Source organism: Numida meleagris, chromosome 5 (assembly GCF_002078875.1).
Source record: "Numida meleagris isolate 19003 breed g44 Domestic line chromosome 5, NumMel1.0, whole genome shotgun sequence".
In the NCBI taxonomy this organism is placed as follows: domain Eukaryota; kingdom Metazoa; phylum Chordata; class Aves; order Galliformes; family Numididae; genus Numida; species Numida meleagris.
The window spans coordinates 66557260-66582368 of NC_034413.1; the positions used below are offsets into that span (position 1 = coordinate 66557260).

General features: G+C 35.1%; 1 protein-coding gene and 1 long non-coding RNA gene across 4 annotated transcripts in view; one reads left to right on the plus strand and one right to left on the minus strand.

Moving 5' to 3' along the window:
- Positions 1 to 12480, plus strand: part of LOC110399702 — a 54530-nt gene extending 42050 nt beyond the window's left edge. Inside the window, exons 4-7 of one of the 2 annotated variants that reach the window (XR_002439366.1) lie at positions 666 to 738; positions 1101 to 1128; positions 2009 to 2119; positions 9591 to 12480. This is a non-coding gene — a long non-coding RNA (uncharacterized LOC110399702). Of the gene's footprint in view, positions 1 to 665; positions 739 to 1100; positions 1129 to 2008; positions 2120 to 2321; positions 4239 to 9590 lie in introns of those variants that run through there. The other variant, XR_002439365.1, reaches the window with a different exon arrangement.
- LRP1B (LDL receptor related protein 1B) overlaps positions 1 to 25109 on the minus strand; it is a 603435-nt gene that overhangs the window by 7017 nt on the left and 571309 nt on the right. For both annotated transcript variants that reach the window (XM_021398823.1, XM_021398822.1), the window contains exons 84-89: positions 20465 to 20626; positions 16533 to 16707; positions 15782 to 15886; positions 4252 to 4328; positions 1991 to 2081; positions 229 to 373 (exon numbers count right to left, since the gene is read on the minus strand). In XM_021398823.1, coding sequence (XP_021254498.1) covers positions 229 to 373; positions 1991 to 2081; positions 4252 to 4328; positions 15782 to 15886; positions 16533 to 16707; positions 20465 to 20626 — 755 coding nt within the window. The remainder of the gene's footprint in view (positions 1 to 228; positions 374 to 1990; positions 2082 to 4251; positions 4329 to 15781; positions 15887 to 16532; positions 16708 to 20464; positions 20627 to 25109) is intronic.

Sequence of the window (25109 nt, forward strand, 5' to 3'; positions counted from 1 at the left end):
TTTGGTAAAATGCAGGCACTAGGAAAGAATGTCCATTAGAAATGATCAGAATGAAAAACAAATGTTAATATACACATGAAGTTTTTTTCTAATTAAATCAAACTTCTCTTTATTGAGTGGTTAAATCTAACCATAATTGTTTTGTTTCTATTAATTGCATTCAAAACCAATACCTCTGTAAGACAATAAATAAGTAGCATACTGGCCATTAGAAAAAGAAAAGATTACCTTTTCTGCATTTACAGTAAAATCAGAGGCTAAAAGACCACCTTCACTGTGATCATGGCCCACCTCATACATGTTATAAGATGGATTGCCAATTTCAACATTGATTCCTCCATTTATAATGGGTTGCCGTCTTATAGTTTTTGTCCTGTAATGCAGAAACACAAGAAATAAGCTACAAATTATTTCCTGGATTTTTTCTCCTGAAACAGTACTAGTTTTATTTATCTTAAATATTATTAAGAACAACAGGATGGAAAGCATTCCTGCAGAAACTCAGAAAATCATTGTATTTTTTCAAACAAAGTAGCAATCTGAGCATGCATGTAGATCTCACAAAGAGTGGAATTAGCTTTTCATTGTTTTTCTCATGTTGGCTGTAGTGGTATGAATGTATTCACACATTCTTTATGACTCTGACTTTCCCCCACCATTTTCAGATTTCCTTCGTTTCCCAAGGAAAGCCTTGCAAATATATTGCAGGATCTCTGCAGTAATCAAGATGGAGCAAACGTGAGTCATCTCCTCATTCATTCATTTCAATTTCATTTCTAACCAGCTGTTCTAAGTCAGACAGTCATAATCTACAGACAAGCAAATGCTTTGATTGTGATGCATTAAAATTATAAGACTTCTCATCGTTCCAGTTTGTATCCTCTGCCAGTAGTTATTGGAAGGCTGGAGATCAACAGGAATACTTTTCAAAGTTTAGTAAAAGAGTCTTATTTTTAACCTTGAGTTTGTTATCAGTAAATATAAGTAACAGAGGTAATAATAGAGAAGTCACACTCAGTGTGATAATGGTTCAGTCCTCTTGCTTTATTGATAAAGATGCAGTTAATGCCTGAAATCTAACATAGATCTGTATTTTTCAGAAATGGCATGGAAAAAACATCTCCTAAAGTAAGTACTTACCTGTAGAGTACAAGTGTTAAACGCCTAAACCTTTTTTAATACTTTACAGTCCTTGAAGAGATTTTTTAAAAAAAGATTACATTTTAAAATATAAACAAAAAAATATATATTTATTGAGTTTCTCTCTATTTCTTTACTGATTATTAACTTCTTCCATTGAAACAGTTTACAGTCCACCAACTAGTTTTAAGGAGTTGGCTATCACTAAATTTGTTTTGTAGTAACAGTAGGATCTTGAAACCTATGGAGCCTCTCAGGGTCAGCACTACTAATGGTGTGGCCAGAAGTGTATTAGACTGGCTTTTCAAAAAGAAGAAATGTTTCTTTTTCTTCTTAAATTTCACATACTAAAATTCAGTAAGGATGACAAGGCTTGAGACTCTACAGTAGGTACATTGTTTATATCTTCACTATAACTTACACAAAATCGTTAAGAGCTAATCAATGTAAATAAATCAGAGTGAACTATTAGAAACTGGAAGTTCCGCACAGGCTCTCTCTGCAAGTATTTATAGACATTAACAATATTTCTTAATTACATGGTTCCACAGAAATACATTAATTCTGCTTATGAAGTTCAGTAAGTCTCTGGGTAAAATTATTAATCCTTATACAGCCTTGGCAGAATTAAGCAAACTTGAAAAGAATAGCACTCTTATTTACCACATGCAGAATAAGAAGATACAAAATAGCAACTGTTCCAATAAGAGACAAAATGTAAATAATGTTGAATCCAGAAACAGTTCTATTTTAAATAAATGAATAAATTGCTCAAAATTGCAGACCTTTGATATAAAAAGTTGCATATATTTAAGAGATTTAGCTTATTTTTCCATGCAGAATTACTCACCTTCGTTTTCTTTTGCAGAGGAATAATCCAATTACCAGCGTAGTGATCAAAGTCACCAATAAAACAAGAGGAACAATGATTGCAATGCTTCCTAAAATAGGAAAAGGAAATCTCACTGAATCCTCACAGGTATCATTTCTTAACAGGTGTAACATAGTTAATTTAAGAAAGTATAATTTCCCTTACCAAAAAATGAAATTTAATGTGTTGAGCTTCACTGATTTGAGATTTGAATGTTGATCAATGAAAAAATATCATCAAAGACTGTGTAAACACTACAAGTATTTTTGTCACCACACACACCTCTTCTGAATCTTGCCCTCTTTTGCAGAGATTACACATGAAGGTGTATGGAATTGCTGAGCACTCTGGACTTAAGAGCTATAATCACTGACTCCAACTGCCCCTCCATCATCCTCAGTATTATATTTAAGTCACACAACTATTCATTTAAAATATTCAGTAAGTATGGATCTGATTGAAGACCTGATTTGGTGGTTGGCAACCCTGCCCTCAGTAGGGAGTTGGAACGGGACAAATTTAAGGTCCCTTTCAACGCATGCCACTCTAAAATCCTATGAAGAATTCTGTTGTTAGCATTTATATAAATGTCTTACTTCTATATGTAGGAAACGTGAAGAGTAGTAAGCAATATTCATTTCTGGATGGCTGGCACATTCCTGTCTTTTACTGCATTCTACTTGAGCGCCAATAATTTTGTTATGTTGATTTAAGTAATCAAGACAACTACAGTAATGCTTAATGCAGCAGAAAAATAGTGCACAGATCAGACAGCGATGTTAAAGGAGAGGAGGAAATGGGGAAGAAGAATATCAGCTGGATGTTATTTTGGCAGATAACTTAACTGAAATGAGACCTGCAAAAATAAGGTCAGCAGTGGTACCCTTCGAAGAATTCCTTAGCTCTAATATAAGGTTCTATCACTAAGGAAATATATGCAACAATACTTTTATAACAGCTCTCAAACTGCACTTACAGACTACAGGTCTTCAGTATAAACCAATGTGGAATGAAATGCGTTTCCTTTAATATCATATTCTTTAAAATACTTAATTGGTAGAAAACGACAATACAGCTCATTGTTTCACCGTTAGATCAGCTGATTCATTTCAAACAAGCTGCTGGCAGCCTCAGCTCTACATGAAATGCAGTCTAAATAAAGAACTGCAAAAAAGCGTCCTTGAATTCTACCTACAGGCTTATTGAAAGTCAGATTCTCAGAGGCTCACAATAAAGCAAGTAGTATTGAACAAAAACCTGAAGCATCCTTAATTCACTTCAGCTTAGGAAGATTCAGCATGTAATGGACGTTACAACACTTGCTATTTTAAGATATCATTTGTAGAAACAAATGGATGAAGGAAACTGGATGAAGGAGGAAAAAGAATTTGTCTTTTCAGGTAAATTTACAAGAAAAAAGCCTGGACAACAGCCTCCCAAGCTGCCTGGGGACCACAGTGCAGCCTGGGGTGTAGCAGCAGGCACAAGATGAACACCTGCTTCCTAAATCACAGCAGTATTCCCTCAACGCGAAATACTGATGTAGGTTTTTTTGCCTGTTTTCAGCTTGTAAGTTTTATGTCACTCGTCTGGATTGCTAGGAAGATTTCATCTAAGCATCAAGCTGACCTGAATAGTAGGTAATTCATTCCCCCCACTCCTCTTGGGTTAAATGTGACTGAGATATACAGCAGGGTACCATCGGCATACTCAGTGCACTGCAGGGAACCTTGTCCGGTTTAAACTGCCAATGCTGTAGCAATGCCATCCTTTTATGCTTACAGGTATGCTTAAAAAAATATGACAGGAGCTATTCTTACTGTCAGGATGATTTTCACAGTAGGTAAAATTCAAACCTCTGCAGACAGCCAATGCAAAAGTTACGAACTGCTTACAACTCTATTTTTGCTGCTTTCAGTAGGACTTAGATGGTCAGAGGTCTTGTTCCCTGCACAGCAGTGATATCACCAAGTACTTGTCACTTGATACACTTTAAGAAGAGTGCAGGCTAGCCTTGAAGCAGTGAGCATGTAGCGCATGGCATGGATCCAAACCATCTTATGGAACACTGAATGCCAATCAAAACACTGAAAAAAACTCCTTTATTTTACCCCCCTCCTTACATTTAATAGAGATAACCAGCAGATATTTCACAAAACCTTATTCTAAAGTGTCATCAGGTTACATTTTCTAAACTGACCAAAATGGGAGGAGTGGTAGCTGTCATTTGAAGTACTTACTTGTACTGATATTGTCAGACTTGCTGCTTTTGGGAGCTGGCCTCTCACACTGTGTGCCTGACCAGTTGGCTGAGCATCTAAAAGATCCAATTAACATGGAAAAATTAATAGACATCAGCTGTTAACACACTAACCTATAAAAGAGACCACCAGCACCTCCTAAAGAGATGCACAAATAACTGTGATTGTACAAAACCAACAAGCATTATGAAAGGAGTTATCAGTACTCTGCCATGGTGCTTAGAACATTTAAAGTAAGGTTTTAGTTCAAAACTACAGCTTCAGTTCCTATCAGTATCACCACATTTTGATTCCAGAGTCCTTTTCTAAAATTATTCGATAATAAAACAATAACCAGTGGTGTATTAATGCATCTTATACTAATTATAACTATGCAGTAATGAAGGAGAATGTGAGCTGGATCCATGCATAGCCAGCTTAGTCTAGCAAGACTATTTGTTTATTTGTACTGCTGTTTTAGGGTCAACTTTAATCTAGAAGCTCTAAGAACCAATTCCACATTCCAAAAAGCATATCTGGCTGGTCATAGATAACTACATGCACCTAGTAACTTGCAGTATCTGTACTCATTGCCTCTTCCCAGAGTGCTGCTGTCCCCTATTGCATGAATAATACAAGGTTTACCACAGAATAATTCTTAAAGATTTGACTGTAATAATTTACTTGCACAATTAAGACCACTCTTTGAGTGACAATCACAAGTTTACTGAAGTTTTTCTTCTTGTTCTTTTTGCATTTGAATGTTTCCCTGAAAATTCTATAACTTAATGCTTTATACTTTAAAATTTTTAACTATATGAGTACATACATATTTACAGAAATATATACATGTAAGCGTGTGTGAGTTAAAACACAAAAAGCTATGGATCTGAAGAGACTGGAGAATCTCTACTGGCTTCATAGGTCCTTGAATACTACTAATGTTAAGAATATATGCTTTGTGAGTCAGGTGTTGGATGAGCACAAAGTTATTCTGCCATAATTTCCTTGTGGGAATATCAATATGCAAATATTTCTTCAGTTGATAAGTTGCTGTCTATGCACATAAAGAAAACAACACGAGGAGTCCATGCATGCAGTCTCAGCAAATCCATCAGAAACTGAAACAAACACCTGAATGAAATCCACTTGCTTATTCATCCGGCTGTAAGCACGAGTAAATTTACTACAGAACCTGAAACTCTCCTTGTGGAAACAGCGGGAAGCAGTCCCTTTTCATCTGCCACTGTTGCATATTGCACAGTGACTCATATTTTTCTAAGTATTTTTGTATTATTTATGAATTTCAACATGAGTTATCCTTAGGAAAATGCAAGAGAGCATTACTTTGCGTGCTGTTCTAAGAACAACTGTTATCTAATACCATTCTAAGGATTAAACAAAATGCCAAGTTTGGAGCTGGACATGCACAACCTGTAACATTATTCTAGGATACAAAAAGGTTTGGAAAGGTACAAAACGTTCCAGATCAAGTATTGTGGAGTTGTTACAGAAGAGTCCCAGCCAGCTTTGCTAGTGATGTTTCTCATCCTCCTCTGGCTTTGCAGATCGCACCAGAAGAAAGGCTAATTTCTCCATTTGCTCTTAAGCCTTCTCGAGCACGATTCAACATCCAGACAAATCCCTTTACTGGGTTTCATATTAAGTTTGAATGGTCCTTGGATCTAATTCCTTATTGTTTTCTTTTCTTAGTAGGGTATGTTGTACACTTAGCTCAAACTCCACAGAGATAAACAATGCACAGATGGTCATCAAAAAACCATGCTCATTAATTGATAGCTCGTTCAAAAACGTTCTTACATAGATTGCATTATGATTTAGCAAGTTCTCTTACTTATTTAAATAAAAAATACCCTTACATTTCTCCCCAGTGAAGAGAACTCCGCAGTTACTACTTAATTACAGAAAATGTTTCACAATAATATATTTTAAAACTAAAAACAGTTGGCATTCTCACTCTAGATTACCACCACTTTAGCTCATTCCAAGTCACAAAAAGCACATTTTCAGTATTTTAAAGGACACATCTGATCCATTTCTTTTATAGATCCTCTTTTAGTAATGACATCAAGTGGAAGAGATTACACAGATAGCTTACCTTACTAAGATACTATTTGTTATTTTAAAAAGTTTATTTTTTTTTCAAAAGATTACCATTTAATGCATAGCTACCAAGAAAGACTTTCCATTCTTGCAGAGAGACACCATAAATCTTTATACTTATTTTATTCTGAAGGGAATCAGACTGTTGGTATGTGACAACCATGAAATAAAGTCTTTATATTTCTCACTAGAGTTTTTGCATCATTGCCCTTGGAAATTCAGCTCGTGTGATCAAAGCTTGTTAAGAGAGACAATTTTCACTTAATGCTACACTGTGAAACAGGAAATAATTCATTAGGAGTTAGACATACCTTGACTTTGTACCTAAATCCTTCAATTGAAAATTCTGCTCTATAAGAGAATCATTACTGCATACCTGCCTTAAAACACTTAAAAGAATATAAGACAGTGAGACAGCAAAAGATTCATCACTGAAATACAGAATTATAAGCTTGTGAGAAAATTGTGCATACTGTGGATGCTCCTCAAAATCTTACAACAGATATGACACCACAACAGCTGGTGAAGAAAGAAATCCTACAGCTCAATAAATAGCAAACAGAGGAACAAATTAAGGTGGGAGGTAGTTTGTTATGTATCTTGGCAATTTAATTGAAAAAACCAGCACTGAAAGTCTTCTGATACATTTAATTAAAATCTCATAAAATCATGATAGCTAGTTGCCACTTCAATTTCATTTTCCAAATACTTGCTGTCACCGATAAACTTCAATGGGACTGAAGCTGACAGGATGGCAATCATTTCTTTCTGTCCTTCCTCCTTAGAGGTAAGATGATTGTACCTTGGGGTCTGGGAAGCTAGCGAAGAATCTTCTTGAGCAGAACAGAAAAAGAAATAAAGTCCAGGGAAAGCTGTGTTGCTTGGAAGGTAATTTGATGCAAAGAATTATCCAGAAGAAGGCACATGAATAAAGACAGAGTTGGGACACAGATGACAGTTAGTGAAGGAACGAGGGAAAAATGAGCAGTTCTTAACTCTTTTACTAGTCTTGAGATACAGCAGACATATATTGTTCTTAATAACATCTGTCAGTTTTCTGATACTGGACTTTTCTGACTTTTAAACTCAGACTGCTTGGTATCTAGCATGGGAACTGATTTCTGCTTTAATTGGATGCACAGAATTTTGTACCTTTCCAAATCATTCAGTTCTGCAGTGCTGCCTATATTTTTATGGTCAGAGAGTGAGATTTGCAGTAGAGAAAAAAAAAAGGTATTAATAAAGTAGAATTGCACAAAGCCACTGGTTTCATTGAAGACATCCACGTTATCAAGAACTGTGAAGAGAAACAGTGATTATGCCCAGTGTGGGCTATACAAACAAATACAAAATGAAACAGGAGGAAGCTCGACAGTGAAGGAGAGGTTGTACTCAGCCAAGTGGTGCAAGGTACTACAGGTGAAAATGCCCAATCCCCCATGGAATCAGTGAATATATCAAAGAGCAGTAACATCCTAGAGAATGCCAATATAAATCCCAAAGTTAATGTGATAAACAAAGGTTGCACGTGGCCTATTGCCGAGGTCATTAATGAAAGTATGCTACAGCTCTCTCTGCTACAATTTATGTCTACATTTAGAAAGAGGTGGCTGCTTGGGAAACATACAGTCTGAGATACACAGGGCCTACGCAGTACGAGTTATTTATGCAGAGAAAGCAGTATTATAGAAGAGAGATGTTTTAAAAACTCTAAACTGAAATTGTATAGGCATCCCACTTGTAATGGGAAACATTTGGAATTCAGATATTTACACTTCACAGACTGATCATGCTGTTCTTTACAGAACCTATTCTTGAGAGAAAACACCTCTTTCCTCTTTCTATAACCCTTATAGGTCAGTGCACTGAAACACTCTAAACTCAATTATACGGGCACTTGACCAGAAGGAACTATTTGATTACGAAATGTCTGAACAAATAGAAGAAGATAGTAAAAAGGCTAAATTGGAGGCACTGTGGATTTTTTTCCCTCTTTTTTTTTTTTTTTTGTCATAAAATTAAAATATAGAAGGCATAATATGCAGTTAAACGTGCTTTTGTGGAGAGCTGCTTTCCAGCTCAACATACCCATGTGTAACAAAAAAATGACAGAGAGTAGTACTGAAAGATTAATATTAGAATTACAACGGAATCTGTGAAACAGTCATTACAACATACAGGTTGAAGTGGAATTGAGAATGCTTCTTACTTAAAAATGGTAACTAAGATAGTAATTTTCTGACTTTGTTTTCCTTTTTAGTCAAGCTATAGATAGTAAACATGCTAATGAAAGTATCCAGCTCCCCTACTGTAAGAACACATATTAATATTCCACTGGAAAATATCATTAATATTACAAATACTTGTGAGATGACAGCAGAGAACATCTGGATTATAGTTATTTACTATTTGTATTAAATTACACTGAAAGACAGAAATGGAAATAATCCTCTTTTTCCTTTCAACTATAGAATGATATAGTATGAAAAAATCCTTGCACTAAGGTAAATCACAAAACTATTCCTTATAAAAAAAAATTAAAAATTACAATGCTTTTGGAATTTTTACACCTTTTGGAAAAGCGTTCCTTATACAGAGAGATGGTATTACAGTTACACTCACACACAAACTCTCAAATAACATTTCCATAACTATTTTATGTAAAAATAGACCACATTTTAGTATTTTTTTGACTTGATATCCTTATAACAGACACAAAGTGAAGGAATTTGATGTAGAAATACAGATTACCTTGCCATTCTAAAAGTTAAGAATACGAACAATGCCTAATCCAAAGGCAAGCAGAAAATTCCTTTCGAGGAACACAAGCAATCTTAAATTTGGTTACAACATACAAGCAAAAATGTGACTTTAATAATGAATTTAATTTTTGCATGACACTAATACACACAAATGGTGCATGGTATTCACTGCCAAGGAACAAGCCTTGGGATACGTCTTAGTTTCTATTGTCGCAAGGTAAGAAATTAGCAATTTGTGTACAATACATATGCTACACATGTTTTAAATTTAATAATATAGACTTACTGTATAAATACTAAGTGTGTTTAGATGACTACCACTATAGTTCAAATTACATTGAGCAATCAAGCAAAAGGAAAAGAATAGACTGATATGGTAAAAATATTAAAACAATGAGAAATGACTGGATCAATAGATACATGACAAACCATGTTTTTCTCCCTTTCTTACAGAGGTAAATGAGCAGTGATGCACGGCAGCAGATTCTCGGCAAGTTTTATCTGAATAGTTGAAAACTCATGGAAAAAGGACAGTTGCATTACAATCTAATTGCTAAACGGCCAATGAAGAATGCACACAGTCCTCCTTTCCAACATCTTGTCATTTCTTCGTCAACCGCTTCTCAAACATCTGTTCACATTTAGAACGTTAAATTAATGCTAGTTTACAATACAAACTAGATGAAAGGTCTTCTATAATATAAAGTTACAACCTATAGATTATGTTCAAATTCTATACATTTATAACGTATTTTTTTTTTGGTTGAAAATGAAAGCTCTCAAAGAACTAGCATAATACTGTGAAATTCCTCTTGTAATTATAATTAGATAGCTCACTAAATATATCCTAGGAAAGCATATGGAAAACATTTATTGCAAGGTATTTTATAAATGTTTCTGCTGTATGATTTATACTGTCTATCATGGTTAAATTGCCTTCTCTTAGGCTGTCTTCTTGATGCCATAATTGTCCCATGCTGCAGTAAAATTCATAGAATCATAGAATTAGCTAGGTTGGAAAAGGCCTACAAGATCATCCAGTCCAACCATCCACCTACCACCAATAACCCCACTAAACCATGTCTCTCAACGCTCTATCTAAATGTTTCTTGAACACCTCCAGGGACGGTGACTCAACCACCTCCCTGGGCAGCCCATTCCAAGTAGTTTTTTTTCTACTTAACCTTCAGAAAATGCCAGTCAGGGGACTTCACAGACATCTCTTTTTTGTCCACAACCAGGATAGGGGTATACCTCGACCCTTTTTTGATCAGAGCTCTGCTACAGTTTTGCATTTACTTATGCACATGCATGTACTTACAGTGTTTCTACAAGTTATATACAAACTGCTCACATTTGAAGTCTTTTCAGTAGGAAGAGAGTATCAAGAGAGAGGTTCAGCATCATAGAAATTTTTAGGATGGGAAGGCAATCTGTATTTCTACAGAATATGAGCTTGAGGGAAGGTACTCTGTCTAGAGAAACTTAGATTTGCATAAGATGTACACATACAGATGTGCATGCATGCACACTCACACATGCACTCACATGTCTGCATACACGCATATAGAATTTCTCTCTCCAACCTACTGAAAATAAAGTTGGCAAAATATCTCTCTTGTTCATTACATTCCTGCAGGAAGTACTTATTTTGCTGTCTCCATGTCATCACTTCAAGATTCTTGTTCTCATTTATAAAGAAAATTATTTTTTTCCTCTCCCTATTTTTTCACTATTGCTTTTAACATATTTTTAAGACAAAATTCTTATTTTAGAAATGAAGTAATTTCTTCTTTCTCCACCCTTCACTTGTCAGATTCTTCTGCTACCATAGTCTTGCTTTCCTCCAAGCTCCTCTATGGTATGTGCCTTTTAATTAATTTGAAAGACCACTGATTTCCCTACAAAATTTGCTCTCAAAGCCACAGATCCACTTATTGCAAGCAATTAAAGTGTCTAAGATGACTTATTCTTCATTATAGAAGAAATGATATTCTAGTTTAGAAATATAACACAATCTGAAGCCCTGCGAAGAATCAACACTTCTAACCATGGGCAACTAATTTAATACCGTGAATAGTCCTCTGAATTTCTATCTTGCTGATGGATTGACGTCTAGGAAACAGGGGCTCTGAAGTTAAGATCCACATACAATAGTATAAGAAAGAAAAAATGGCTACGCTTATATTTAGACAGCATAATAATTTAATCTTACTGCTGTCACATTAAATTCAGGGTTACTCAAAAGCCTATTAAAGCTTTTATAAACTCTCTTTCAATTCACTTTGATGTTGATAAGGATCAACAGAATTTATGTTTTTTGTCAGTTTTGACAGTAAACTGCAGAACAAATACAACCGACAGTTTGTACAACAACTAAGAAAAAACATTTCTTGGTTATTTCTCGTCTGAACCTGATCTTAAGTTCATTCTTCTTCAATGGATTGATGAAGTTAAGGAGCAATTCCAACATATCTCATACTCTTTTTGTGTTATACGTTTCCCCTTTCCCCTCCCCTCACCCCCACATAACATTCACATATTAACTTTCATAATGTTAATAATTCATAATCTAGATTGCATAGGATTTTATATCCCAAACAGTCTATACTGCATCTTTTGCAGGTTGGCAGAGTATTCACTGAAACTGGAGACCAACTTCACAAATTCTTCCTTTTTTTGGAGTTCTATGTATAGTCAAGTTAAGGCCCTCATTCATTCATTAATTTGTTAGGTGGAAAGCACAAGTCTTACTTCCCATGTGTACCTGATATTTACTGCATTCAAACTTCAAAACACTTGAAATAGGAAGAATTCTGGAAAAAAAAAAAAAGAACCCTAACAGCAAAGGTTGGTAAAAGGAGAGTAAGTTCATACAGGCTTATAGTTCTGCACAATTATGGCTATGGGATTGCCCTTAAGAATGGAAAAATCTTATTCTCTCTAGTATTTAGTGAATGATAATAGGGGCTTTACTATATAAAGTTTGCCTTCTCACCAGGAAACAACCAAAGTGAGAACTGTGGCTGGCAAGGACTGAGACACATGGAACTGCAATTCTCTCTCTCTCCATCAAACAACTTGTTCTTTTGGCATCTGGCCACACAAAAGCACTGAAGAGGTTAGAATTCACGTTATCAACTCAAAGACTAACTAAGAGATTTAAATATGATTTAATATCTGACTTTAAAAAAAGAAACAAAACCCAAGTACTTCTCATTTTAGACACCAAATGTAGTTAAAGTAGACCTAAAGATCATGAGAACGGGTGATGTGACATAAATATCACTGCTACTCAGGAAGTTCCTAATTCAATTAACTTTGTTGAAATTCTACTGTCATTTCTCTGACAGATTTGACAACAGTTGAAAGAAAATGTAACCCTTGTTGGCTATAAAAATTCGTATTAAAAATTATATTTCTACATATTTTTCTGTGAAAATCTATTGAACAAAAAGTACACTTTCATCTTTTAAATGATTAACACATTCTTAAGAATGATAAGAATGATTCTCCATGCTTTACTTTTAGATTATTTTATCTATTCAAATGCTTCACGATAAATTTTGGACTGTTACCTTCTTGAGATGTCAGGTATGGTCCCCAAGATTTTGGGAAAAAAGGAGGAATGGTATTTGCATTACACGGCCTTACAAGCAGCAACATGTTTTTCTTTGAGCTATTTTTAAAACCAAGTATGATATAGAAAAATAGAAACTATCCTCATGAATGCTCACCAAAAGACCACTCCATATTCTTCAAAATTTTAAGCAGTGGTGGACAGAATTCGAATCTACTTTTTAATGGATTTATGGTAGCTCTAGTCGGAGTTTCATTGCCCGAAAAACACTGACAGAAGAATTTTGATTGTTTTGTTTTATAAATCAGATTATTCACCATACCTTAGTCGCTCTCATTGCTACCTACTATACAATGATATCAATCCCCACAGTGCTTTCTGTGTTCATAAGGCTGTTTATTTCCTGATGGGGATTAAATTTTTCCCTTGAATAAATAGATTTCAAATCCTTTAGCAAAATACAGCACACAAATGAATCTCTTTCATACATTTTTTATCAGAGAAGACAAAGTTATGACAAAGCTCAAACATTTCTGCTTAATAGGTGCTATTTTACAGTGCATTTTTATAAAGTTTACAAAGAGACATGAATACAGGCTAAACTCTCGAAATGGTAGCTAAATAGCTCCTCTGTTTCTTCTCTATAGAGATAAGAAATAATAAATCAGTTTTAGACTACAGAACATATGCAATGTCACTATTTGCTAAACTTTATGCTGTGTAGGATTAAGTTGATAAAATGTCTCAAAATGGGAACAGTAAAAGCCATGAAGCATTTTCAGTATTTTCAATACACTTATTAAAAATAAAGCTTTTTATTTTTTTCCTCCCATGACATAGATACTCCAACAGTAAGCTTAAATATACTCATCAGTGCAACTATCAAAGGGTAAGTGTGCATTACAGAAACGAGCACCCAGATTATGTGTATACTGTGAAATGTATGTGAACGTGCATGACTTGAACCAATGAACTGTGGCCTGAAATGATGTCACAGAATGCGCAGCATTAAGTGGAAGGTTAAACCTACTTGCATCTCGGTTCATTAAACGCAGTTAAAGTGCAAATTCCCTCATTCTGACAGTAGTAATCACAAGGGTTCACTTTCTGGTCACAGCGCTGACTTTTAAACCCCATAGAGCATCTGCAGAATTTCAGTAAAATAGACCTATATAAATATTCTGCCTTTTGCTGAACAAATTTTAAATGCATTACATATAATGATGGCAAGACACACACACATACACAGGCACACACTCACAGGTATAAATAAATTAATAGGTTTTTTTTTTTTTCCCCCCCCTGGAAAGATCTAATTTAACTACACTGAAAAGTTTTCTCATCAAAGTTCATCAAACACTTTTAAAACAATGAGCCTATACACTTCTGGGCTCAGGTGTTCAGTATTTTTGTCCACCGTACTACACATTTGTATTGATTGATCAATACAAAGCAATTCAAGGGAATGACCTTAAAAATTCAAGCCTTCTTAGAATTGTTAACTGTGTTGGCATATGCTGCAGCTCTCATGTACTGTAAAGCCATACACGAATTAATGTTCAAAACTTGTTTTCCTTGAAATACAATGGCATTCCACATGAATTTGAAAAAGAATAAACCAGATTAATTAAGAAGAAGAAAGTAACAATCACAAGCTTCCAAACTAGCCATAATAATAATAAAGAGACAATGTCTCTTAAAACTGAAGAAAGACTGCATTGTAGAACTGCATTCCACTGTCACTAACCCCAAAGCTTCAAACATTTAGTGTCAACCTTCCAACAGTACAGCCCCTACAGTTTTGCCTCTTGGCATGGTCAGAAGCTCTTGAGTTTTCACAGGAACAGTTGTTCTGTCTCTTCCATTGCTCAGATCACAAAAGTAAGGCATCTAAGTTCCTTGGGAGTCTGAATACAACCAACACTAAGTCCATCCACCTCACACACATCAAAAAAAGGTAAGGGTGGTTACACACATATTCACTAAGTTGCTGCAATACTATATGCCTTTGGACAATAATTAAATTATGCCACCCTGTAAATGAGACACTTGTGTCCAATTCAAACACTTTGCATGCTCCTGGAGAACACTCTGATCTCCATGCCGTTCTAAGAAATGGAAGACTATTCCACAATGAAGCTCTTCTGCAGTGCAGAAAAGGTTGGATGACTTACTAGGCAAATGTGAATAAAAAAAATCCCTACCAACAAACAAACAAACATACAAAAACAACACAAAACCAGGAGTGTGACTCAGTAGCTCATTGTAACTGAGAGCAGGAAAAAATTCAATTCTTGCTACGATGGCTACTTCTGTATTTAACATTTAGCAGCTGAACAAGAAGATATACAATACCTCTCAATAAAGGACCAGAAGGTAGGGTTTTCTGCCTCTTAAGAGAGTACTTAGCGGTCTAGACTACAAAATCACATTTCCTTTGGTAGCTGATGTCTGGGCTTAAGAAAAGTATCTTGAATTATTTTCTCAACACTGATGTATTTCTGCAGGAGAGAGAGAGCTCTCTCACCTCAGAACAGCCAAGCTCCTACAGGTATTGTAAAAGTTTGGGCTGAAACAAAGAGGTACAAGAGCACAGACTTGGACACATAAAGCAAATAATCACTGACATTATTCTTCCTGTTCTCCAGCCATCAGTCTCCCTACAGGAATGTCTCACCATCACCTCTGACCACCTCTATAGAAGACTTAATCTACCTTTAAGAAGCAGGGACAGGCAACCAGCCTGTACATCTGGAGTCCATTCCAGAACACACACCTATGTGGGCTTTAGATTTGGCCTGAAATTATTAGAAGTCTCAGGAATGCATCTTTGTGTCTACATACATTCACAATATAGATCCAAAGTGTCTTTTGATCTACATATTGCAAAAAAGTAGACAAAGTATGAGGTTACATAAATAGCCAGAAAAAGTACCAAGTGTTGTGACTGCAACCAGAATACTGCACTTTCTAAATAAATCAGGAATACAGATACATCCATAGAAACTTTAGTATTTGTTGGCAGGGAGAGATTTGAATGGTCTCAGCAATGCAGGATACTCACAGACAGACAGGTATGTTTGTGTCTGGGTCCAGCTGACATGTACCACCATTGTAGCAGTAGCCATCACATAACTGACACGTGGAGGCAATCTTTCCGTTAGTGCAACTGTCGTAGTTAAAAATAAAAATAAAAAAATAAAGACAGCAATTAGTATTAAATAAGTCTGGTGAACCACATTATAATTATAACAATACATATATTAAAATACTGATTTTATGATATGCACAGGATCTACTGATTGCAAGAATTCTAGGTTTACAACTTCTAATGAGATTTTTATGCAAAATATTTATCTTTTATGAAAATAAATGATTATTATATAAAATAATTACTCAGAAATACAGCAGCACATCCTAATGTCCATGCTTTCATTAACGTACAATGTCTTTTTCATTGTCACAAATACTACAGGAAGAAAATATTTCAATAGTACAGTAAAGCTAGATTGTTTATTGAATTTTTCTATTTGATTTTTTCTCTCCATTTGAAGAGCATTCAGTTTCCTCCGCACTTCACTTCCTTCAGTGAGCAGTACTCCAAAAGTTGTTTTAAGAAGTTGAGAGCCAGTAGGTTCACCCAGATTCAGCACTTGAACACTCAAATGCACTGTTCTGATGTGACCATTTCAAGAGTTGGTCGTTCTGTAACTAATTATACAGATTTAAATGATACTGCAGTATAATGGCTATCAGATACATAATTTTGAACACAGGCCCTCCCCTGCTCCCCTTTCCCCAACACACATGCTTACTTGCATACTATGTCATTAGTATCCTTGTTTATTATGCAGTGCCCCCCGTGACATCTCATACACTTGTCCACTTCACATTTTGGACCTTCAAATCGTACTGGACAGACACATTCTACACTTCCATCGTCAGAAATAGTACATGATTCAGAATTCACACAATAATGGTGGCAAACATCTGCAAGTAACATGAAAGCTAGTTAAAAAGATATTGAGGAGTATTATTTCATATATTAAAAAATAGCTTACTTTTCTTTCTTTTGAAAAGTAAAATAATGAAAACAAAATGGTGAATGAAACTGGTGGCTTCACTGGGAACTCCAAGAATCAAGAGTCTCCCCAACAGATAAGCAATATATTTTCAACATGAAGTGAAACAGATGTATAAGTTTATAAGAGGTTTTCTTCCCCTTCTAGATGTCTAACCATTTAGGGCATCATCATACGTGATATAAGGACTACTGATGAAAAAAGCAGAGCTATGTTAAATATATACAATGGGACATTGGCTGAATAGAAGTCCTCCGATAAATTCACATTATCATTAATGGCATTATGCTCAACTGAAGTGGGAACAACATTTTGAAATACTTAACTTTGATTTTCATTTCTCCACATAGAAAATTTCATGAAGTTCTAACAGTAACACACAATGACACGATCCATAAGTTCTACAAAACCCCACATACATGCTTATCTTTGTAGGCGGTGCAAAACCCCATTATTTCATGTAACTGCTTCAAAGTCAGCAGGACTGAGACTTCAAGTTGTGAATTCTTTTAATTATTTAGAAGCACCAGTAGCAGCCTCATTTTTATCTCTCTTTTTTAAATACACCACGTCTGACTGAGGAAACTTCTTAAGCAACAATATATTGGCATATTAACTCTAAGGTTCGTTTTTACTTATGTAGTATTGACAACTTTCTTTTGACTAAACAGTTTTATTTCAAAGTCTTGTCACCTCAGTTCGGTCAACCCCCCCCACTACTCTCCGTTTCTCATACTTTCTCCAGATCTGTGCAGTTAAAATGTTGTGCCAATTGGAGACAACTAAAACTGATATGTTTTACTTAGCATATACAAGACTGCTGAATTATGAGGGCATCTCATACAGCAAGAAACATGCTTCTCTGTGCTTGTTTGTTTGCCATTCCAAGAAGATTTCACTGACTGCCACATCAGTTTTGCTCACAATGGTGGGAAGAGTTTTGATAGAGGACAAAGCCATTTTACTCGACTGCTGGAGAAGTTATTTCTCTTTGCTCATTATCTGTCAGCACACAGTACACCAACCAGAGAGGCCTAAAAGACATGACGAGTAGTAAAAGTAATCCCTTGTGTGTGTTGCTCCCTGATTCAAGGTGCAGAATAACAAAACAAAAACTACTGTAGTTTGAAAGCTAAGAGTGGGAGACATTTTAAGAGAAAAGCACTCTAAGAGGGCAGGTTTTGCATGTACATTAGGACAAGCAGCCCTAAAATCTGGAAATAGGAAGCCTGTACTTTAAAATATCTTCAATCTTCTGATAGATTCTGCTAGATCCACAATTTGAATGCTACGTTAGACCAACATAACAAGAATAATTCTTTATTTCTTTTCCTTAAAGAAAGGAATTTCAGTTTCAGTGAAAGTAACAGCTGATGTGATCACTCTATCCACTCTGAGTTATTCTAAATGAGGGAAATATTGTCTATTTTTTAAGCAGTTTGGGCTTTAAATGATACAAGAAATGAACTTTAACTACTCTGTATTACTTATTTTAGGAATTTAAAATAGGCAATTATATTCAAATACATGTGCATATAACAACACATGCAAAGTTAGTGGAATTTTATGTAAATCCATTCACTTAAGTTTATTTCACCAATGCCATTGCCTTGACATGGAACACATATTTTGGTTATTAGCCCTTATGTGAACTAATCACAGGAGAAACTCTGCACAGGGTCATTAGAGAAGATAAATATGACGAAAATAAGGTCTTTGCAATCTGGCAGTACCGCAAGCAAATGTCTTTTCCCTTCCATAAAAACACTAATAATATTTTCAACTTGAGAGCATGAGTCAAATACACAGTCACATTTCATCTTTTGCTTAGAAAATTGGTTCAATCATACCGTAGAAAGACCAAAAAAGATGTTGTAGAAGTTTGTAATAAACTTGTCTTAATATATTTTGTTATGCCTACCAAGTGAATGTTAAACATTGCAAAAAAATCATACGTATGTTTGATAAAGCAAATAACTAACTATGACCTATCTATGAATCTATATACCCATTATTAGCTGTAAACTCCTACAGTTTCATAGAACTGTTATTGCCCACAAAAATAATATTCCGCAAGATTGTAAGACTCTTTTGACCTGAAAGTATTAAGGTTTAAATAAACAAAAGCTTTATTTTGTATTTTGTAATATGTTTGAGTCTCTTCGTATCCTGCCATTTTTCCAAAGTAGCAGTAGACAATCCAAATCTGATAATGAGCACTGTTTAAAAAGGACCTCTAAATTTACATTTAAATCGATTCTTTAAAAAAAAAAAGAAAGAAAGAAAAAAGAAAAAAGCACGGGGAAAAAAAAGCTAAAAATACGTTTGCAGAAGCATCCAACTAGAAACAATTTGTTTGGTTTTGAGTAAGCCTCAAGTAAATATTTTTTCTTAATCTGTGTGTCTGTCTGAGCATGATTTATGTACTATCCTGTTTTGAAATACCCTATTGTTCTTGCACATAGTTATTTGAGGATCCATGCAGTTTGTTTAATATCAAGTGGGAGAGAATCACAATTACTGCTGGTTTCCCATTCAAAGGTTTCAATTTATTTCACAGTCTCCCAACTGGAAATGCATTCATTTTACTTCAGTACAAATCCTATTTAAAGATACGCGCTACTCTTTCCCAGTTTGACAGACATATCACTAGAACTAAGTACTTTTTGTATCTAGTAGACAGTTCTAAAACAGACCTTTATAACAGCTAATTCCCCTTCAGTTTTGTCCAATATTATCATTTTCAGTGAATTATGTAAAAGAAAAAAAAAGATGATGGTTTTCACAATGAATGCTCTATTCTATAGCAAGCACCGTGACAGTCCTGTATTTCAGTGTCAGAGCTACAGCAAAGCAGAGGAGAGAAAAGGAGAATTTTGAAAAACAGAAACAAAACTGAATCTCAGAAAATTAATACATCTTATGTTAGGGTTGCTAGAAACTAGCTCCTTGTTAGAGAACTAATGACTTTCCAGAGGCACGGAAACCACTGGAAAATAACATCTCAGTGAGATGAGACTGATGGGTCAGTACAACGAAAAAGTATGGAGAACTTCAGATGTGGAGAACAGAACCTGAGCCCTGAGAACTCTACAAGAGTAAGGCATAGAAATCTTGATTTTCAATACTCTGAGACAGAAACCACACTGAAGGCGATCTTGGATTGAGTCAGATGAAGGAACACAGAGGAACAAAACTCAAAGCAGCACTGACAATATGCTGCTTACCAGGTTTAGAAATAAAAGGGTAAGAGAGCAGCTGGAGACACAAGTGTCGGCTTTTTGTGAAGTTAAAGGATAACAGAAAAATTTCTTAACCAACTAGGAATTCCATCAGCAGAAAAAAAAAAAGCAACAATCTGATTTATGAAGTCAGATGTCTGGTACATTTAGTACGACTTTTTTTTTTTTTTTTTTAAAGAAAATACAGAAATAATTAATTTCTAAAAAAGCTCGTTCTTCTCATATTTTTCTAGATGGATGTTGCAGGAGTGTGTTCAAAGATCCCTTGAATATGTAAGATCCCATTTTCTCAGAAGTAAGAACAATCTTGGAGCTAAATTTATCAATCTGTGCCACGGGAAGACAACCTGATTCACGTTAAACTTCCATTATGTAGAACTTCTACTCTAATTTCAGATTTTCTAGTTTGTGAAGATTACTTACAGTACTGACATCTGTCTCCTGTATACTCAGGCATGCAGCTGCAAAAGGGCTGATTTCCAGCAGTGACGCTGCAGGTTCCTCCATTTTGGCAAAAATGATGGCAGACTGTCTGATTGCAGTTTGGTCCTGTAAAACCCAGTGCACAATTGCAGGTGGGTCTCCCTGTTCAAAAAAGAAAACTACTTTATGATAAAAGTAAATAAAAATGGAAAGAATAATAATTACTTTAAAGACAACAACACATCGTAAGAGTCACACATTTCAATGCATGAGTCCAATGCTTTAACTCAATACTGTAAAACAAGGACAGCTGTCTTGTATCAGACCAAAGATGCACCAAAAGTCCAATACTCAATGTCTGAAAAGTAGGGAAGGGAAAAAAATGTACAAAATGAACCCCTACTCTACAGTAGCCTATTTTTAAGTGGTTTTAAAATGGTGTTTAGTGCATTTTCCTCCTATGATTTTTAACCTATTTCAATTTTCCCTTTTTTCCTCCCCTTATCTAAATCTCATGTCTATGAGATTTATAGCTTTGTTTCAACTTCACTGTTTTATTAAACTATTCCACTTATCACTGAATTTTTAAGGCTTATCTTCTCTAAAACAACTTTCTATATCATGTAAATGTCTTTCTATCTCCTGAATGTACTTTTATATCTCATTTGTAATCTCCTCTTCAAGTGAAATGATTTGATGTGTCCAGCTAGCCATCTTCCTTCTCACTTCCTAATAATCTAGTCTCAACTCTTGCTTATTCCTTATGAAACTTTTCTTTTCCTCCAGTCTCCCTCAATTTGCTCTAATTCAGCCTTTGGCGCTTCCTTAAATTTAGGTAAAATTGATCGAGTTTAACACTTTTCTCCTTCCTGGATTCCAAAGTGGGTACGGAAAGAGAAGCAGATTAATCAGAACCTGAGTAGACTTCTGGAATAAAGGGGTAGGAAGGACTGAGTTAATTTGAATCATACGGAACCCAACCTGCTGGCAAAGTACAACCAAGATCCTAGCTGGGTCACTACAGAGCAAGACTGCTAATGGGCAATGACTCAGAAATACCGTATTGGTGCAAAAAAGACCATGCACAGGCTAGTGACAGTCAAATAGTAATTGGGTAACAGGCAGAACTAAAGGAATGTCTCATCAAAAAAAACAACACAGGAACACATATATGGCAGAAATCTAAGGAATAAGGTGGGAGAATTGAAATGTCTAGTCTTGAATGTGTACATCAATCTCATCAGCTTTGGCAAATTTGGAGAAGGAAGGCAACTAATGGGATGTTGTGAGACTAGTATATGTTTGCTTGATATCTCATCTTTGTGGTGATGAAATAGGGCTACAGCTAAAGAAATGTTGAAGTTAATCAGTTAACTGCATAATACACTGTATGTATAAGGCAGAAGCCTTCAGTCTGGAATTGCAGACACAAACAAGAGAAGCAGACTCTGGGATTTTGTTACTGACTACCCAATCCAGACAACGGTACGGCTGTGAAATCTGAAGGAGATTAGAGAAAGACAGATAATGCAGTAATGAGAGACTCCAGTTATCCCTGCATTTACATTTGTACAACTTCACTCCAGTGCATGAGGCAGAAACTATTAGTTCAAGTCCTCCTTCAGAGAGGGGTGGGATGGAGAGCACACCAGAGAAGCTATGCTTGGGTTGGCTCTGATCAGTACACAGCATTTAGTTTAAAACATACACAAGAGGCATGATCTTAAGTAGTTAAATGCATTAACATTTAAGGGTCACTTTTCAATAGCTATTTCTCATCTTTGTATTAATGTAACAGGAAATCCCTACCTGATTTGCTGAAGCATTACTACTTGGTCCCTTTCTTGCAGTATTTTGTCTCATTCAGTGTTTCTTCAGTAATTTTTATACAACCTCTGATACAGGTAGCTAATTACCAAATCACATTTGTCTCCTGAAATCTTATAACTTCTTCATCTTAACTCTGCGATGTGCGATTCTTTTTCTACTTCTCTGTTTAGCCGTTTCTCTCATTAAAGTCATACAAACTAAATATTCCATAAACTCTACAATTTGAATTTATTCCCACTCTTTCTTTTAATATCATATAATCATTTAGTATCATATTCATTGGTGAATTATTAAGTACCCTTATTTTCCTACTTTCTCTGAGGCATGCAAAATGATTCCTGTATTATTTTTCTTTCCCTTGGTTCTTATTCATTACATCAAACCCTTCACGTAATTCTTTTCTATATTTTCTATTTTAAGCCATGCTAATTTAAACTGTTTTGCAAATCATCCTAAAGGCCACGAGATCAGTTAGTCTCTTCCTCTAATGAGTACAGCAGGAACAAAACCATCGACTTAAAATAGCTCCAACTAGTTTAATATGCATCAGCCTGGTTATTCATATCTGTCCCCTGTGATGTAAACATTAAATCAAAGATGTTGAACTCAGATATTAGCACAAACTCTTTGTTTCTCACCATGTATACACTTGTATTTAAATTTCTGCCCCTGTGTCTGGGGTTTCCTCAAAACCCTTCCTCTAAATCCATCTATTTTTTTAGTAAGTGATAGAACATAAGTCTAAAATCAGTTTTTATTATTAATGCTCCTCTATTTTTTAAATTGATGGGACCATGATATTGTCACAGTTTGTAGAAAAAAAATTCTATTCTTTGCTAATGCAGCCTTATAAATATGTCAAACTGTGGACTGTTATATGCAAATTTAATTCAGTACAGCCTAAACCCCATTTTTGTCACTCAATTTAACACAACTTTCAGTCATATTAATAGTTCATTGCCTATTTATTCACAGACTGTTGGCATCTGAAATAATAACAATAATAACAGTAATGACATTTTCATCTGCCTTATTCTCATAAATTATTTTGCATTTTTGGATACAAAACAGTTCCAAGAACAGCTTAATAAAATCGCAATACAAAACAATGATAAACAATGAGTGCCACAGGTTTTCCTACAACAGAATCCAAATAATGATTTACCCAAGATGTCACATATCCTAACTAACAACTGCTGCATAGTAGTCTCATGCACAGAAACCTTATGTGTTTACACCGGTAATGAAGTTTCAGGACAAGAGCTGTACAGAAACAGAAGTAAGGTTGTCTTTTAATCCCTGACATTTGTCAATTCTGTAATATTTTTTATAAAAAGAAAGTAGTGCCCTTTGCTTCAAGAAAATAAACACTATATTTGTAAGTTTTTTAAAATTTTCAAAAAATGAGATAGTCTAGATGAATGCCTGCACCAAGATAAAAGTAATTTATTTCTTCCAGTTGATGGTAAATTCCCTACCAGCAGTATGTGCATTCTATTTGTTACATGTGAATACGCACAATCTGTTTCATTTGCATATTTCACATGGTGTCCCTATTAAAGCAATCTGGCACACCAGCCTACTATGAGTAACGCTGTGTCCTCTAGAGAGGTTGTCAGCAGTTTGTGGGAATCACAATAATTCATTTCTGTGAACCATAATTAGCTTTACTGAACCAAAAGTAGTGGAGAGAAGCTGCATTACAGTACATAATTAGAAGCTGAGCTGATTGGGATCAATCCCAATAGATATGCATCCTGTCCATGTTGTGAAAGCAAAGGAGAAAAGAACCATCTCAAAATGCATTAGTAGAGTACTCTCAAGGCTGGTTGTGGGTCTTCATTTGGATCAGCTGCACACCAGACCAGACAATCCTCCATCGAAACACCCTTCCTCTCCCGTCACCCAGTCCCCTATCCTGGTTACAAGGAGATGTACACGTTCCCTGTATGAGACTGCAGGGACTGGCGAGACATGAGCAAACTAAACAATTTCTTCTTTAATAACATTTTTAGTACACAGTATTGTGACCCTGTGCTTTATTTATAAAGCAGAGCACAAAATAACATCTACTACTATTGTATATAATTTTTTGATTTTAGGAGTGTATTTCATCAATTACCATTTAGTGGAAACAACAATATTTTACTCACTTTTCTACAAACACCATGATTATATGTGGTTAAGCACACCCTTCATAACATGAATATAGTACAAAGGTGTATTTATCTAACTTTGTGAACTAGTTTAATCTAGTCTACACGTTCAAGACATTTAGAAAACTTTCCTCCAACATTTTTACTTTAAACTGTAAGTAAAAAGGAACAGTATTTGTATGATATCTTTTTTATTCCCCTCCAAATTCCCATTAATTTGGTTTACTGGAAAGCATTCATTATTATACCCAAACTTTTAATTACATGTCTCAGATGTGTACTTTTAATTAACAGATGACATTTTCTTTGTTCAATTTTTGTAGTTCAATACAACTGTCATAAACTTTTAAATTTTAATTAAAGCTGCCCCAATCTCTAGCTATATAATGTTCACATAGGAATTTGCCAAACGGCTTAGCAGTAAGTAAACCAACAGTGAATAATCCCTGAATTGCCAGTGGGATTTGTTTAACAAATTAACATTTGTGTGCAGATAATGAGGTTCTACAACTTACCACATCCAGCAAAGATTTAGCACAATCACATTTTAAAAAACGAGTAATACTCTGTGATTTACTTAATTGGTTATCACTTTCCTATTAAGAATTAGGTAGTGAAGGAGAACAGAATTTACACTTTCACTGGAACATACACATTCA